This window comes from Strigops habroptila, chromosome 5 (assembly GCF_004027225.2).
Source record: "Strigops habroptila isolate Jane chromosome 5, bStrHab1.2.pri, whole genome shotgun sequence".
NCBI classification, from domain to species: domain Eukaryota; kingdom Metazoa; phylum Chordata; class Aves; order Psittaciformes; family Psittacidae; genus Strigops; species Strigops habroptila.
Window position 1 is genome coordinate 18,053,505 of NC_044281.2, and position 18,408 is coordinate 18,071,912.

Below are 18,408 nucleotides of genomic sequence, written 5' to 3' on the forward strand. Positions count from 1 at the left end.
GGCTGATTCCCTCAGGGACTGGATGCCTTTCTCTATCGTGGTCCAGTTGGCTGAGCGATTCGTAATATCGTCTTTGTAGGGAAACCTTTCCTTCACAGCTGCCAGGAGCCGCCTCCAAAGACTGAGGGCTCGCTTCTCTCTTGCAATCGCTTTGTCAATTCCTCCTTCCTTAGCAAGTGATCCCAGCTGCTTGGCTTCCCTACCTACTAGTTCATGACCGTCGGCCCCATTGTCCCAGCACCGGAGCAACCAGGTGACAATGTGCTCCCCTGGAAGACGGGTGAAATCTTTTCGCATATTCCGTAGTTCGGTTGAGGTCCGGGGTCGAGAAGTGACCTCTTCTTCTTCTTCCTCTTCCTCTGACCCACGTAGTAGTAACTCTTGTTCAGGTGCTGTTGCATATAGTAATGGCACTGGGTCTTCATCTTTCTTCGCTTCACGGGTTGCTCTTTGTGCCTTTCGTTTGCTTTTGCTTACAGGGGCAACAGACATTGTCACGAACTGGACATTTGGTTTAGCTGCAGTGTTTGTCACTGTGGTTGGAGTGGCTGCAGTGTCTGCCACTAGGATTGGAGTGGTTGCAATGTCTATTGCTGGGGTTGGTGCAGCTGTTGCACTTGGGAGTTGAGTAACACCAACAGCTGCATTATCTGTTGCTGTCGGGGTTTGAGTAGCTACTGTGCTTGTCACTGGGGTTGGTGTAGCTGCAGTGCTTGGAGTAGCCATATTGTCTGTTGCTGTCGGGGTTTGAATAGCTACTGTGCATGTCACTGGGGTTGGTGTAGCTGTGGTGCTTGGAGTAGCTATATTGTCTGTTGCTGTCGGGGTTTGAGTAGCTACTGTGCTTGTCACTGGGGTTGGTGTGGCTGTGGTGCTTGGAGTAGCCACATTGTCTGTTGCTGTCGGGGTTTGAGTAGCTGTTGTGCTTGTCACTGGGGTTGGTGTAACTGCTGTATTTGAAGTTGGAGTAGTTGCGTTGTCTGTTGTGGTCAGGGTTTGAGTAGCTGTTGTGCTTGTCACTGGGGTTGATGTAGCTGCTGTACTTGGAGTAGCTGTGTTGACTGTTGTGGTCAGGGTCTGAGTAGCTGCTGTGCTTGTAGTTGGCATAGCTGCGTTGTCTGTTGCTTTGCCATCAGATCCAGAGACATTTTTTTCCCTTTGAAGGTGCTGGATAGTGTTGAGCAGGGCTCTGTAGGCATAGGCCAAGCCCCAGCACGTTGCCAAAATTTGTCCCTCTCTGGTATAACCAGGACGACAGCACACCTCGTTTAAGTGTTTTACTAGTTTTTCCGGATGTTGCACTTGTTCAGTGGTGAAGTTCCAAAGCACTGGAGGGGCCCACTGGCCTAGGTACTTGCCCATACTATCCCACACACCCTGCCACTCATAACTGTCCAGCCTCAGGGAAAATCTCCTGGTGGTCCTCCTATATCGTCGTCTAACCCTAGACCAGATTCGAACCTGATACTGCTGAATTTTTGACATTAAACGAAATAGGATGTTCCTACGACGGGATGGCCGTGGGTAAAACACACTCCGTATGTTTGCCAACATGCTGATCCCCAGCACAATCAGCAGGCAGGTTTCAAGGGTACTCAAAGGCCATCTAAAACCTTCAGAACTCTCAATTGCTGTTGCAAATAGGCTGGTGGGGGAACGGGGGGTGAAAGAGAATGCTTCCTTCGTAAGTTTACCCCCCGAGGAGAAAAAAAAAGATATGCAATTGCTAAAATATTTCATTATATACCTCCCAATGTATAGTGGTGATGGCCACGCTGGAAGCACAAACCAGACCAGTTTCATGATCAATGAGTCTATTGTATTACAAGTCATTACCATGAAGTACAGTGAAACAAGAACCTTAGCCCAGGCCCCCCAGCCGATAAACGCTAAAACAGCAAATAGTGGCTGTAAGTAAGGTACAACATGCTGAAACTCTGAGATCAAGCGCAACACGTCTGAGAGCCAAATAATCACCATTGTGACGAGTAGTAACAATGAATGCTTATCACAAATATGATTAAACACACTCTGGTCAGATCTGTCGTTATCTCAACCTTTCGAGCCCCACGTTGGGCGCCAAAAAGAACTGTCGTGGTTTGAGCCCAGCCGGTAACTCAGAACCACACAGCCGCTCGCTCACTCCTCCCCCCCCCCTTCTTCCTCCCCCCGCTCCCGGAGGGATGGGGAGGAGAATGGGAAGAATGCAACTCCCACGGGTTGAGATAAGAGCAGTCCCGCAACTAAGGTATAACACAAAACCACTACTGCTACCACCAATGATAATAACGATTAGTGAAATAACAAGGGGAGAGGATACAATTGCTCACCACCCGCCGACCGATACCCAGCCCGACCCGAGCAGTGATCTGGGCCTTCCGGGTAACTCCCCCCGGTTTATATACTGGGCATGACGTGCTGTGGTATGGAATACCCCTTTGGCTAGTTTGGGTCAGGTGTCCTGTCTCTGCTTCCTCCCGGCTTCCCCTCCTCCCTGGCAAAGCATGAGACTGAGAAAGTCCTTGGTTGGAATAAACATTACTTAGCAACAACTAAAAACATCGGTGTTATCAGCGTTGTTCCCAGGCTGAAAGTTAAAAAACACAGCACTGCACCAGCTACTAAGCAGGAGAAAAATGACTGCTATAGCTGAACCCAGGACAGATCTTAATGATAGAATAAACACATGCATTTCAGTGTTTCACAATAAATCACTTCCTGATTCACTGTGACACCAAAATAACCCAAAATTTAACCATGTTCCTAAACGTTGTGTCAGAGATTACAGTACTCAGATGAGGATGAGACTGCCATTCCTGCTTTAAACGTGATGGCCTTTCAAGTATGGAAAAGTTCATGCTCTAGGGTACCAATCAAAAAGTTTAAGACACTAAGATTTTTTTTATTTATTTAAAGCTTTTAAATATTTACATTTTTCCAAAGAACAATAATAAGTAAAATAATAATATTAATAATAATAGTAATGATTGTAATAATAAGTAACAGCAATAGTAATATAGCAATAGCAACAGTAACAGCAACAACGATAGTGATAGCAATGGCAATGGCAATAGCAAGTAATAGTAATAGTAATAATAGTATGAGTAATAATAATAGTAATTATTAATCAAAAGCAAAGGTCTTAATCACAACAAGAACACTTTATGGAACGGAAAAGTTGATCTCAGCTTTTTCTGCTGACTGTATGCAACTGTTAAAAGATTTTTACATGAGCCATTCACTTGAAATGATATCTTTTGACCTTATGGATTGTATATTTATTTTTGAGGTAATAATTTAACAGAAAGAGTCAGATGCAAAGGACTTCATGAAAGCCCTGCAGCATTCAAATGCCCTACATGATAAAATATCGAAAACCTCATGGAATTAGGGGTAACTGTAAGAATACAGGCATCTGACACTCCAAATATTACAATTGTATCAGGACATCACAAGAAGCATATATTATTGCATATAAAAAATTAAATCAAAGCTATAATGTATTCCTCAGTGCTGTTGTTGCAGAGTACATTTCTGAAGCACATCTTTCCAAAATATGTCACTAAAGTCACCTCACCTCAGAAGTTCCATCCTTTTTGTGTGCTCTGAAACTATTAAAATGTCACAGATTAAATACGATTTATTTGGTTAATCCATTTTTAAGCCTTTCTTTCAGTTTCCAATTTGTATCTGCCTCGTGGCTTCAGGCCTCAACTCTGCCTAGCTTACCAATTCCCTCTACAAGGGCTCTAAGAGTCTCTTGTAATCTAAAAAATTTTCTCCGGCTCTTTTCCCATTCCCAGTCCTAACTGAAAATTGCAATAAGAAAATAGTCTGCAGTCGTGGCAATCACTCATGTCAGTTAAGAGTAAAGTGCAGGTCTGATGTAGCTTTTACTACATATATGCTCACACAAAGAGGCTATTAATTACATATGTATTTTTTGTGTTGGTTAAAAAAAAGTTTCTATATAATTTTATTTATTTATATATATTTTTTTTAATCAAAGCTGAATTATGCAGGACACTCAAAAACGTGTGTTCATTACTATGTATTTGTCATTTATGAAATGCCAGCATGCACTAATTCCATTCAAAATGCAGAGGAAACAGAGTCCAGGCCTCGAGACACATGATTCGTTGTTGACTCTATTCAGTTTTGGCTTACGCTAACACCACTGGCTGCCGTATGTTCAGCTGAGGATGGGATGTAAGGACACTGCAGCAACCCAAACAACGACATCAACTTCATTCCACCAGCGGCAGCAGAGTAGCTTTGCAGCTGGAGAGCCCAGCCACAGCAAGGAGTGCCTGGACTGTGTCCCTAACAGGTCGAGCTTGCTTTAATCACTGAGGCACCCACGAGGCACAAGAAAGTGGTCTGAAGTGTAGCTGTGCTCTTGAAGAATCCCCTGTGGTGTACAGCAATGAGCACAGAGCAGCTAGCTGAAGCAGAGTAGGGCACAGTACCACAGTTTTAGCCTGAGCAATGCAGTATACAGCAGCACCTAATTCCAAACTGCATTGAGTAACAGTGCAGTGAAAAAACTGGTGAGATGGCAGCACATGCAGACCACAGTCAGTAGTGGAATGGCTAGTGAAGTTTGTGATCTTATAGATATCTACGTACCTTCATTTGTTGCAATCACATCTACATTTGCAATGTAAACAATGGTTCTGTTTCCGCATTTCAAATTTCCCAGAATCCAAATGAGTTAAACTACATGGCCTCACTAGACAGAGAAGTCCAAAAGGGTCTACTTTAAGAGAGTGCTGAACATACTTTGGAAGGCTAAATAAAAAAACTCAAGTAAACACAAAATAGCAACACTAAGTTTCTCTTAAGCAGACATCATTTTTCTAAGGATGTATAGACCCATATATTTATTTAGAAAAATAAACTGGACTACTAGGCTATGTATATTGCTAACACATATGTGTTACAAATGTTACCATGGGAAAACTCTTCTTGAAAATAAAACATTCTTAGACTGTGAGACCAAAACATTTTAGAATAAGTTAATTACTGATTGTTCAGTGTCTGCATATAGAAGGATTGAAAATGCTAAATGCTTTCTTCAATGCTAGGGAAAATTCTGAAGATATACTCTGCTATTGGAATGGTTATGCAGAATCAGGTTAAACACCAATCCCACTGATAATGAAGGATTTTGAAGGGAATTTATTTAAGAGTTTTAAATACTCTGTAGGGGGCAGTTTTGAACCAGATTAATGAATTTTTTAAGCTGACTGATTCAAAGTTATGGTTTTATACTCAGTTTTACTACCCTCACCAGCTACGTGGGTATTATTTCTTCTTTTAGGTAGAACTTGGCTCTGAAGCAAACAGGTAGCTGCATGGTATTGTATAACATCACATAGCTGATTGATAGACTTATTCAGTCAGTTCAATAATTGTAGCAAACAATACTTCTTTAAAACTACCAGAGTTGTAACTGTATAGCAGCGATTAGAACTTCATGGAGGAGGCCTGCATAAAAAACAGTTCTGCAACAGAGCCCAAAGACAGAAGTCTGGTATTCCCTTCATAATTCTGGTTCAGCTCTGAATCAGGGCTGGATTTTGTGGTGACTTCAAAATGTTTATGAACATTCTGGAAAAGAAAAAGAAAGAAGCTTCTTGGAGACACCAGTATTGGCTGCAGCACTTCAAAAAGCCTTTAAATATGGTATTGTCATTATTTGGGTTTATTTTAAATGAATACTCTGCTAGACCATGGAAAAAAGATGCTAGTACACTTAAATAGCCGAAGATTTAAATCGGCTTCTCTCCAGCAACACAGCACTTAGAAGTACCAAAACCAAGAGTGGATCATAGCTGTATTTCATCTGAAACCAGAAAGGAAGACATCCTCTCAGCAGAGGAACAGTGATCAGTACAAGAATTTAAGTAGATGTGGCTCTAGAGTGCAAACTGAAGAGAAGGAGAGGATCAGTCACCGAGTCTTTTTCCATTTGGAAAGGAAGGAACAGCCTAGGTCTCAATGAAGAAAACAAAGCTGTAGATATAGGTGACCTTTTTAATAGGTAGCAGAGCATTTCTAGTATAGCCCATGGCTCTGCATTGACTGCCATTATTGTGCTTTCAATGAACTTACTTGAAGCCCATTCTAGACCATGATTCGCAGCCAAAGTTGCTGCTAGTTACAATAGCTGATATTGTAACTAGTTAATAATGTAAGGCAGCAAAATTCATTCTGAACACTGGCAGAAGCTGGAAGGATTAATTTCCCAATGTCAAAACTAAGAATGAATGTCTGGCAGGTGACCAGACTAGGCAGCTCTACTGCTTAAAGCTTGAAGCTGATTGTGTTGCCTGGAAAGGTGGTGGGATATCTTGTTTGGATCCTGGCCTGTTTGGATCTGAATTCTTAAAATTGATGTACTGGGCCTGGCTGGGATGGAGTTGATTTCCTTCACAGCAGCTCATATGCTGCTGCGCTTTGGATTCTGTGACCAAAACAGCACTGATAACACCGCAATGCTTTGGTTGTTGCTGAGCAGTACTTGCACACTGTCAAGGCTTTCTCTTCTTCATACTCTGCTCCCTTAGTGAAGGTAGGCATGAAGCTGGAAGGGGAACAGCCAGGACAGCAGACCGATATTGGCCAAAGGGATATTTTGTACCATATAACATCATGCTCGGCATTAAAACCAGGGTAGCAGAATAAGAAGGTGGGGGGGTTTATCTTCCAGGGTAGATAACTGCTTGAAGACTGGCTGGGCATCAGTTTGCTTCTGGGAGGTGTTATTTCCCTTGCCTAACTTTTTTTCTTTCCTTCGCTTATTAAACTCTCTTTTAACCCAATCCATAAGCTTTCTTACTTTTACTCCTCCTAATCTTTCCCCCAACCCACTCAGGGCGAGCGAGCAGCTGGCTGCGCAGATGCTTACCTGCTGCCCAGGGTCAACCCACCATGACTGGAAACCCCCCAACATTTACAGGCTATATTTAACAATGCAAGGTGAGCTGAGTATACACAGCTTTTGCAAAGGAACGTCCGCTTCGGGGCACTATGAAGCACCTTCTTCCACATCTGTGCACCTGCTGCCACTTGCATAGACACAGCAGTAAAACCTCTGCGCAGGGCAGTGGAGACCTTGTGAGAAAGACAGTGCAAACAGAACAAGTGTTCTCTGTTCCTCACTCCTCTCAGCGTGGGACAAGTGATCATGGGCACCAGCCAAGAAAGGACGCTGGATAAGAAAAGTGGTAAAGTAGAGCACTAGGAGTGCGGCCACTGTTACAATGGCAAATACTGCTTCACTCCAGGTAAGTTCAACAGTTGCCTGCGGGAACCACACACCAGACATCTCCTGTGACCCTCAGGCGGCTCCACCGCCCGCCGCCGAGAAAGCATGCAGCTCGTCAGCACCTGCTCCATTGACAGAGGCTGAACATGAGTGTCAGGAAGCTGCTGCGACCCTTCACACGACAGCCTGACCCTCCTCTTCCTACGTTTTGCTGTTAGAAACTCTCTTTTTCCTTAACTCAGTATTAGAGCGAGCCGCAGGACGAACGGGGCGGCGCTGACCCCCTCGACACCCGCCCGCTTCCCCCCGGCCCGGCCCAGCGCAGCGCCCCGGGACACCACCCGGGACACCACCCGAACTCGCGGGACTCCGACACGCCTCCAGCAACCACCGCCCGGGCCCAACCGCCCGCGGGCCGGCCCCGCCCCCGTTCCAGAGCGCCCCGCGGCACGAGGCGCTGATTGGCAGCCGAGCCGCGCGGGGCCTGATGGGAGCACCGTCCCGGCGGCTTGGCCCCTCCTTCGGCGGGCGGCGGCGGGATGCGGGGCCTGGACCGCGGCAGGTACGTGCTGGCGGGGAAGGAGCGGCCCGGCCGGACTGAGCGGCTCCGCGGTAGGCACCGGCTCCACCGTGGGCGGGGCGGCGGCAGAGGGGCTCCCGGCGCTGCCCGTGACCCGGCTCAGGCCCCGCGTTCCCGAGGGCTGAAGCGGAGCGGGGCTGCCGGCCGGTGCGCCGCCTCGCCGCGGGCAGCCGGGCGCCGGCTGGGGAGCGGGGCGGTGGCGGGCCGGCGCTCAGTCTCGAAAGTGGAAGCCAGCGGGTGTAGGGTGGCGGCGGCGGCGGGCGCTTTCCCCGCTCGCCCGGGGGCCGGAGGAGCTGTGGGGGCTTCCCGGCTGGCCGGTAAGGCAGGCGCCGGGAGCCGAAGCTGGCGTCTGCCGCCGTCCTGCCCGCCCGCAGGCCCTCAGGCTCGCTCCCTGGGCCCCTGGCGTTCGCCTTCGCGGGCTTCAAAACAAGGCTGGGCTTCAAAAAAAGCGCCTAACCCACCCACTCCGGGCTCCGCCGTCTCGGAGTCTTTGTGTGGGAACCAGTTTGCCTTTCTAGCTAAGGCTTTGCAAAGTATAGGGCTTCCGTAGGATGCCTTCAAACAGAAACATCTGAAAACGGATTGAAGAACGTTCAGTATCTTGTTTTAACTGAGAGGTTCTGGGACAGGCTAGGTGGTGGGTGATGCTCCTGGTTTTGTTTTGCTTGTTTCCCTGTCGTTTTATGGGCTTTTTATGGTCACCGTGGAAGTTTCTGGGGTCAGTAAATTGTGGGAGAGTATGATTTTTGGGTGGAAACCCAAACCCTGTGAGCAGAACTGGAGATTCAATTGGAAAGGCAGAATTTATGTTCTTTGTAATGGTAAATACCTGAAAATATTTACATAAAGTTAACAAAAAAGGTTTACAAAAAATAATTTAAAGAGCATTCCCTCTTCCTTCAGGGGAAAGGTCTGTATGTCTGTATGCAAAGCCTCCATTTCAGGTCTCTAACTTCCTTTTTTCTTTTAATATGACTTGTCTTGATGTTATTTAGTCTTGAATTTCAGCATGTCAGTTATTAAAACTAATTTTAGAGGCTTTGAGGTTTTTTTTTTTGGAGACCTTTGAATCTTAAAACATCAGCAACAAGCTTGAAGAAATTTGAGACTGACTTGATAAAACTGTAATGAGATCATCAAACTATTTTCTCCATCTGGATGAATAGGTTGGTGGATGACTTCTGTAATTGTGCATGATTCATCTATCTTTCAAAAGAAGCCTTTTTGGCTCTGCTACTCTTACTGTGTCACTTCTGCTTTGCCTTTTGCTAATTAACTTGCATGTTTTTGGGGTAGAGGAGATGCTATTAGAATTTTATTTTGAGAGTCAAATAATCAAATTGGTAATAATGTTTTCTTAAGCTTCTACATTGTGTTCTTTAACACTTCTGTTGTCTATTTTAAGCTTAGGGCTAGGAAATGTTGCAACTATCTTATTTGTGTATTAAAGCAGTGATAATGTTTGTACAGCAGTGCGGAGTGAGTGGAAAGGACAGCTCTGCGCTAAAGTAATGCAGCCTTTGGAAAGATAAGTGCTGTGCAATAGTTTGATGATTAAAGCATGGGAAGGAAGGGAAGAGACTTTTGGAAGGAGGACTCTTACCATGAACAGTAGGATATTAGTGGTAGGTATGTGAAGTGGCAGGTGAGGAGGAACTAGGAGAGTCTGAAGCAGTTGAAAATTTGTGTTGTCTTGTCAAAAAGGAGAAACAGGATGGAGGAAAGTAAAACATCTGAGGCGCTCCATAGAAACCATAGAAAGTTTTCCATCTTGTAGCTAAAGATTAAGCGACTAAACTGTGAATGTGAATCTTGTGGCCCTAATCCCTTAATATCTCTTTGGGAAAGGCTTTTGGTGGTATTACTGACCTGCAGAGCAGCATACATAAAGCCTGTCAGCATCATGGTTCATGCAAAATTATGTGTATGGTGACACTTGTCAAACCTGTTTCTCTTCCAGGTACTTGCCAGGTATTGTAAACAAATGCAGTAAGAGCACTGTGAATGTGTTACTGACAAAGGTCGGTGTCACCAATGGCTCACGGATAACGCGTGCCCAAAAGATCCTCCTAACACTTTTGCTGCAGAGGTTCTCTAACTATGGCCTGAAGGAAAATGGCACGCAGGCCCTGAGAGGATCTCTGTCTCTGTCTGCAACAGAGCTACTGTTGCTCCCAACAGCTGTGGAAACAGGCTAGATTTGGGAACCTTGTACTAAGTTTACAAACTTCTCGATTGGCTATTTGACATAGCTTTCATATTGTTTTGCAATAAAGATACTTAGTATCTATTTTTGTAGAAATATTTGTGAAAAAAGTGTCTGCATAGATGCTTCTGTAGAAGTATTTGCAAAGAAAGTGTCTGCATAGATCCACTGCCAGTACCTGTCATGCAAAAACTCGCCTGTAACTACAAAGTGACAATTGTATGAAATTCTTAGTGTTATGTTGTGTGTTTGAAGAATAAAAATATTGCTGTTGTTTTACTGAGTTGAGTTGTTGTAGTGGTGGTTATTTTGGGAATTTACTCAAGAGTCCAAGGAGTAACTACATTTTCTGTAGCTCACCCCTTTGTGCTAGTACTTTGGTGGCAGCAGAGCTAATTTGTCTATCTCTTCTAGCTTCATTTGGCATAATTTCAGGTATGGATTTCCTTATCTTTAAGGATTGGTTTTGAAATCATAGGGCCTTTAGCTCTGGATTCTGAAGTCCTTGTCTTTCTTAGAAGGTGAAGAGGTTGCTATATTACAATAGTATTCGTGCTAGTGAGCAATGTGTATCCTTTATTATATTAATTTGTTCTGACAGCCACAGACAATTTGGAAACAAATTTGGATGAGATTAGGTTTCTTTATACTTCAGTTTTTTGCCAGAGGTAACTTAATAAACAAGATAATAATCACTTACATTTCTGACTAACTAGACCAGTGCTTTATTAAGTCTGACTGTTTAATTCCAGAGTTAAAAAGGTTTGAGACCTAATTGGGCCTGAGCATTAGTTTACTGTGCAGGAGGCTATTAATTGTAATATTTTCATTCACTGAGTAAAAATTTGTAAATTAAATGGCCGGAGGGAAATTCTGTCATCCTAAGGTACAAAAATTGCTTCCAAGCTGTCAGTTGATTTCAACTGACAGAAAGTTGTTATGCTTTTGTTTCAGGAACCTAGGCCCAGATCATCAAATTATTGCTGTTCATGGGTTCCAGGTTTGTGTAGGGTAAGGTGAGCTACTTTTGCACCTTTGGAATTACTTTAGAGCCATTTGATGTGCTGGTGACTGCTCTGTGCATTGTGTATGGGGAAGACCTGCCAGTGTAGTACTTTCCTAGAGCAGGTGAAATATCCTTGAAACTGATTATTTGAACTTAAAACTTTTTGTAGAAAGGAAAAACAATTGTGCTATCCAATATGCTCTTATGATTGAGAACATGAGAAGGAAGTAGATTTGTGGGAGATGAACTGTTCTCACGAACAGTGGGATATTAATGCTGGATGCCTGGAGTGACAGATGAAAAGGATCATTGAGTTATGCTTATGAGCAGCAGACCAAATAATCAGAAATCAGTTTCTAAATCCTGTTTAATAATAAGTTTTTAAATTGTTTTTCTGCTGGAGTACTTTGGTAGCTTTTTTTAGTAGTTGTTTTATGCCTCTATTTTTGGGGACTCCCCTCTGGTTAAATATTTCCAAAGTAAAAATAAGTATAGCCGCATCAGGGCTAATCAGCTGACTTACAGGATGGCCTGTGAAACAGAAGACTGGATTTTTAAAAAATATATGGGTAGATAACTAGGCAATGGCTTTATGAGGTATTTTGATTCCTTTATATATTGGAATAAATGTAAGAATCTTGAACTATGCTGTTAGATTACTCCTAAGTGCTTAATGCTTCACTTGTAGCTGTGAATTCTTGTAGAAGATTGATATCTCTGCCAACATTTGTCCACACTAGAAGATGGGTGGATTAATTTCAAGATGGAGGGTAAGTAAAATTGTGTAACAATATAATACTCTTTAATCTAGAAGATGGGAATATGTAGGATACGTTTCTTAATGTGTGTTGGTTGACTGTTAATGCTGGTTGAATGTTAGTGCTATACTTTTCCCTTTAATATCTAATTTAAAAGTCCAGTAGCAAGACATAATGATCAAAAATATTCTCTGGCAAATCCCTAAACTGTGAAACTGCGTGGCTCTCCTTTATTTCCTTTGTAGTGCCAGACCTCACACTAGTTTGGTTAACTTACAAAAATACAGTTTTAACTCTTCCTGTAAATTTAAATAGGTTTGTGGTGCTTCACTGGGATAGATACAGCAGCATCTGTGACTTGAAAGATTGGTGGCTATTTTAGGTCAAAATGTGTTCGTTGTAACAAATATTTTGGTAGCTACTTATGCAAGTCTTTCTTCCTTACTGCTTTTATTAGCTTGTATATTATTAAATGGTGTATTGAGTTTATGAGGAAGAAGCATGAGGTTTTTGACTATTCTCTTCGCAGGTGTGAGTTGTTTGAGTCTAGGTTTCCCTTTACATATTATCAGTTGATTTCAGAGCCTTCCATACAAAACTCCTTTAAAGGCAAAAGTGATGAAATGTCAGTTCTGTGTAGTAGAAAGAAGCTCACTTTCATGGTGGTACAGTATGGGCTGTGGTTTCTGAATTTGTGGCTTGAAGGACAGGGGAAAGATAGTGGATTTATCTTAGAAATGAGGAAGGGATCCTACAAGGTGGATTTCAAGTTGTTCCTAAGGGGAATTTTAGTGGAGATGGTAACAGTTGTTTGCAGTTGCTTATAATTTGTGTGAAGCATGTATCTGTGGAATGAACAGTAATAAAAAGCCTAAGTTCTCAAGTTAGGGCTTCATGTCTATATTCTCTTTGTTTTGCCTGTTACTTCCACTCATCAATTGTGTCCTTGTTTTACTTCGCACACGCATCCATTATTGTTGTACATGCATTATAGGTTTTCGTCTCTTTGTGGTGTAGGAGCAGAGCCTTCAGATAATAGTAATACCAACTGTAAAATAGTGATTCATTACAGTCCCTTCTATTTATTAAAATAGAAAAACTTACCTTTATGTAAAATAGGTAATATATTCATCTATTATGAATATGTGTTGTTGTTAGGAAACTGTTAATATATGGTAATCTTCAAAATACTTTTTAAAATGTGAGATCAACATCTTTGTTCTTTCCCTTGTAAGCAGGCAAAGCCTTCCACTGTAGAAGTATTAGAAAAAATTGATAAGGTATGTATTTGTGTTTTTGTTTAGAAATATGCATCCTTTTTGCTGGCCATGTATTTCTTTACATGAGGCAAAATACTGTAATGGATTTTTAAATTATGTTGATAATTATTCCAGTTGGATGTACTAGAGATTGAGTTTCAGATGGACTGTTACCTTTTTCCCCCTACTAGTCATTAAGACCTCCTCCCCCTGCCAAAAAAAAACCCCTAAACAAAAAAACTTCCAACCAACCAAAGAAAACCAACCAAAAGAAATGCTGTATAATGGATAGTGAGACACTACAGTTTAAAAATTTATTTAGAGAGCCTGAAATGGGAGTGGATGTGAAGTTGGCCGGATTACACAGTATAATTATAACTAATGGTTAAAATCCCATGTAATAGAAAATGTCACTAACACAAAGTTCCATTCATCAGACTCATTAAAAAAGCTTCAGTGTATGTTTTAAGTATAAGAATGGTAACTGTAATGGTAGTAAGGTCAGGGGCAGAATAACTGAATAGACAGTTCAGTAATCAATTGTGATTTTTAGCCAGCATTTGACAGATGTCTGTACTCTGTGGGGAAATTAACTGTTTTGAAATATGCTTTTCATATTTTTTGTTTTCCTTTTATTGAAAATACTTCCCTTTTTATTGTGAGTACTCCTGTTGTCACTTGAAATGCAGTCGAAATGGTAACAGCAGAGCATTGCTTGATCACTTACTAATATGCCAAAAGCATCATACAGATGTTCAGGATTTCACTCTTTATGTGAGGAAAATAATGAAATTAAAATATGTGAAATGATAAAGGGGTTTCAGCCATTTCCCACATTGGTAGAAAAGTATTAGAAGCATTTGAAATTCCACAGCTGCCTGATGAAAGTTTTAGGATGTGAATTATGGTTGGTAGTGATTTAGTGATTGTAAAGACTGCCATTCATAACATATTAGTATTTTCCATTTGTCCCAAATATACTAAAGCATTATAAATAGGAAAAAGTGCTGATTTGCAACGTTTCTTCCCAATAGTGATGTGTTATTGCTAATACAGTGCAAGTGGCCCATATTATAACATTAATAGTGTGATGTATTTATGTTGTGAAAGTTATCTTTGGGCAAATATTTTATCAAAAAGTTTGACTTTTCTAGTCAAGTATCAAATTGATATGGCTAATTTTAGCAAACACTTAAAGGCAGCTTAGTAAAACCACCTACTAATTTCACTGATAAGGTTAAACCCTGTTTATTTACAGGAAATACAGACATTAGAAGAATTTAGAGAAAAAAATCAGAGGCTACAGAAACTATGGGTTGGAAGGCTGCTTCTCTACTCTTCACTTCTTTACCTTATTACCTGCTTAATTGTATATTTGTGGTGTCTTCCTGATGAATGGACAGCAAGGTTGATTATGACACTTCCATTTTTTGCATTTCCATTGATGTAAGTAAATATGCCTCTTATGCCTCTTTATTTTTTTTAGTTTTTATTTTTTTTTTTTTTCCCCTCCCCTAAGTGCTGTCTCTGGTAAAAGGAGATGGAAAATGCATCTCAGCAGGGGTTTAGGTTTGCTTTTGACAATCCTTGAGTTGTCATAACTTGCTGAATTTTTTTCTTTAAAAATAAATCCAAGTAGTTAGGCAGACACTTTCTTTGAGGGAAATCTCTCTCATGGGTCTGGGCTTGGTGTAGAACTAAGTCTTACCATCAAAAGATGTTAGCATCTAAAGTTACTTGGCTTATCAAAATTATATTAGGGCTAGAGGCTGACCTGTATCTGAACAGTTGCAAGGTAATGTAATGTAAGCAGAAGAGCATTATTTTGGGTTTTATTTGTACTGCTATTTGGAGAAGTAAGGCTGCTGTATGAAAGTGACTGAAGGTATGTCACCTGTATGTAAAATGTGCTGTATAAAATGGGGAAAAAAATCCTCCCAACTAATAATGAATGGAAAATCTTCCGTTTAGATATTAGGTGACTGTTAACACAGGAGTGACCTGAAAGGTCATTTGCCTAAATATGTTGAGGACTACTTTTATATAATTAGCTATTTTCCTGGAAAATAATTTTTTATTCAAGTGGAAAATATCCTAACATCATTGGATGCAAATAGGAGAAAGTATTGTCTATTTTCTTGTTCCACTGAGCTGATTGGCTTCTCGTCCTCACGAGTGGCTTTTGTTTTCTAAGAAAACTACTTTTCTAAAAATGGGCTCCCGCCTCACTGAACAGCTGCTTCCCTGCCTTCCCTTCCCCATGGCCATTAAGGAGGAGAAGCAACCTATTGAGCAACTTTCCTGCCAATAGGAAGCACAGTGCATTTACTAATTTGCTGAAATGAGCAATATAAATACTGTCCATATTTGTACAGCATCTGTGTATGAAGACATGACTTGTCAGTGCCCTAGCTTTAGATTTGAAAGGCAAAGTCGAATCTAAATATTTAAGGGTTTGCAAGTTTGATTAGTGTGGGTCAGCATAACATAACATGCAAAAAAACCCTTGAAGATGTTTTTTGTACATTGTGTTGTATGATGCATAATGTGTTAATATGCTGCTGTTATGGAATCCTGTGGAGAAGATGCATGGGCAGCAGTACCTTGACTAGAAAGGATTAATATAGAAGTTAACACTCAAATTAATCTTTGGCAGCAATATGAATTGACTTTGTACTTAAGGACAAGGATTTGGAACTCTTTGCTAGCATGCGATGCTTGCTCTTGCTGACAGGGAAGGCTTGTAGAAGAGGGAGTATTACCAGCCTCCTTTCGCTTAGTTGTGTTAGGATTTGTGTAGAAATTGAAACTTCTGTTGCTGCAGGTAATGGCTTTTAGTGCTGTGGAGTGAATTTGCACAATGGACTTTTATTCTGTAGTTTGTCCTCCAATTCTTGTTTCTTCTTATTTTTTCTTTTTCTCTCTTTTTTTTTTTTTTTTTTTTTTTTAAGGTGGGTTTCTATAAAACTCTGAATTGGATATCGTCTTACATTTAGAATTAGACTGTTGTTCTCTTACGACTTGCAACTGTTTATCAGGTTTTTCCCTTAAGCTATTCCCCTTTAGCTTTTTTTGGCAGATATGAATGGCAAGCAACTGCCAGCTTGTCTTTGTTCTTGGTCAAGAGGTGACTCCATGCTGAATGCCTGGTGCCACCCAGTAATAGCTCTGGAGATTTTTCAGCCCTAATCAAACTGGAATATGTCTGCCTTTTCCAGCTTGCAGTCAGTCACCAACTTATTTCTGCCTTAGGTCATTCCCGCAGGGTCTCAGCAAGTTACTGTTGCTGGTAGAGTGAGTTAAGTTCTATGAATATATAACATTATTACTTATAAATGTGTATTAAAATATCTGAAAAGTTGAAGAAATATGCTAGCATGTTAGAAGGATGCTTTTCTTGAAATGACTTTTATTTGAATGTTTCATCTTGCATGTCTGATGTTCAGAGAAAAATGTTTTTATTTTGTAAAATTAATCTGAAATGGTCTGCTATTAAACTTTACCTCTTTAAGAACTTTGAGGTGAATGTTTTTTAGTTTCATGAAGTCCTACCATGTATCTGTTAGCTCAGAATACAGCTTTAAGTAGAATAGTCTTTATTAAGCATACAGTAAAAAAGAAATAATGCTTTTGTCTGTCTAACATAGTCTTTAAGGCAATTAAATTCCTGTAAAACATTTCTTCTGATACATTGTGGAAAGACACATATTACATTGTATAAGTGGGCAGAGCCATCCACAGCACACCTTTGAACGTGGAATAGTTAAACTTTTCTGTGTTTCTCTGATGTTTGGTAGGTTACTCTTGCATTCCAAATGTCTTGTCTAACTTCCCTAACTCAGGCTGTGTTGTTAATACTTGAAAACATTTTAAACTGGGCAGCCATTATATAAATACAAAAAATGTTTCTATATATAAACTAGAAACTATTTGAAATCTTATAGTACTAGCATTTTGCTTGTTTTGTTACACTAGCTGTTATTCAGAAAACCTTTTAAGGGTTTGAGATTTTTCTTTGTTTTTCCTCCCCTAAATGAAACATTGCTAGTTTAAGTTTTATTATATAGTGCTTGCCACTTAGGAGGGTTTTGATTGAGATGCTTGGAGGGGCTTGAAGTATGAGATTTGCCACTTGGCTTAGGCTGAATAACTTGCCAGGGAAAGTGTCAACTTAATAATTATAAGCAATTCTAAGCTTTAAAACAAATGAAGTCCAGATGATTGCAGAGAGACCTTTCAAATGTAAAATGGTCATCGATCAGTTTAACTTTATCTTGGGCATAGATAAACTGCTCCATTGTTTGAGCTAAGTCAGCTGAAGCCCTGCAGAAGTTGAGCGGATTCAGAGCTCTGTAAAATCGCCAGGAGTCAGGTCAGTTAACTCTGGGAGACCATTTGTGCAATAGCTGGATCTCATGGTTTTCATTGGTATTAAATTCTTCCCACAAATCTCCTGGGTCTTAATTTTGCGCCTTAGCTGGTAAGCTTGGTTTTCTGGATAACATGCATCATAAATCTATGAAGTAAGAAGTGATGACTAAGTAATTTTCAGCTAGCTGCACACACCTTGATGTTTTTAAAAGTTCCTACTGAACATCTGAGCAAGTAATGATGTTACTTGCTGTTCCTGCTACCTTAGTATTTCTACCTATAGTAATACTTGGTTAAACTTTAATAAACAGGATGATTTTTGTTTAGATCAACATTGATGTCCTGTTGACAAGATACTAATTGAATTCTTAGCTTCCTGTATAAATATTGTTCAAAGATTTCTGTTATTTGTATTTGCAAGATTAAACCTCATCTGGTAAGTATTCTGTTTGCTAAATGACTTCAGAAATGGTTACTGTAATAAATTTTAATTAATATAATTCTCCTTTCTGTTTTAAAGAATCTGGTTTATAAGAACACTGCTCATTTTTTTCTTTTCCAAAAGGACAGAAAGGAATAGTAAGTATTTTTCTGTCTTTTTTTTTTTTTTAATTTTTTTATTTTTTAGAAGATGAACTAATTTGGAATGATGCTTGCTATGAAAATGTAAATATTTTGGGCAACTTGGCTTCCAGGAAAAGAGTAGCAGCCTTTTGGTTGATGCTGAAATGGGTAGCATTAGCTAAACTGTTGTTTCTGCCACATGGTTCTTGAAAGAACAGGAAGGAAACTGCTTAATTTTTCACTTACAAAATTGTATTATCTTTCTCCTGTCTTTTCATGTTTCAAAGTATAATGGAATAAAATGTAGTGTAGAAGTAGGAATGAGGGAAAGGAAGTATAAGCAATAGTAGTAGTTCCCTTAACACTTGCATCTTGCAATTATTTCCAATAG

General features: G+C 40.6%; 1 protein-coding gene across 5 annotated transcripts in view; it reads left to right on the forward strand.

Annotated features, from left to right (window-relative positions):
* Positions 1-7,740: 7,740 nt before the first annotated feature.
* Positions 7,741-18,408, forward strand: part of LNPK (lunapark, ER junction formation factor) — a 42,441-nt gene continuing 31,773 nt past the window's right edge. Inside the window, exons 1-5 of one of the 5 annotated variants that reach the window (XM_030488713.1) lie at positions 7,741-7,835; positions 11,754-11,835; positions 13,059-13,103; positions 14,341-14,528; positions 17,974-18,032. In XM_030488713.1, coding sequence (XP_030344573.1) covers positions 11,809-11,835; positions 13,059-13,103; positions 14,341-14,528; positions 17,974-18,032 — 319 coding nt within the window. In that variant the 5' untranslated portion in view covers positions 7,741-7,835; positions 11,754-11,808. Of the gene's footprint in view, positions 7,886-11,753; positions 11,836-13,058; positions 13,104-14,340; positions 14,529-17,973; positions 18,033-18,408 lie in introns of all 5 variants that reach the window. The other 4 variants (XM_030488715.1, XM_030488717.1, XM_030488716.1 and 1 more) reach the window with 4 other exon arrangements.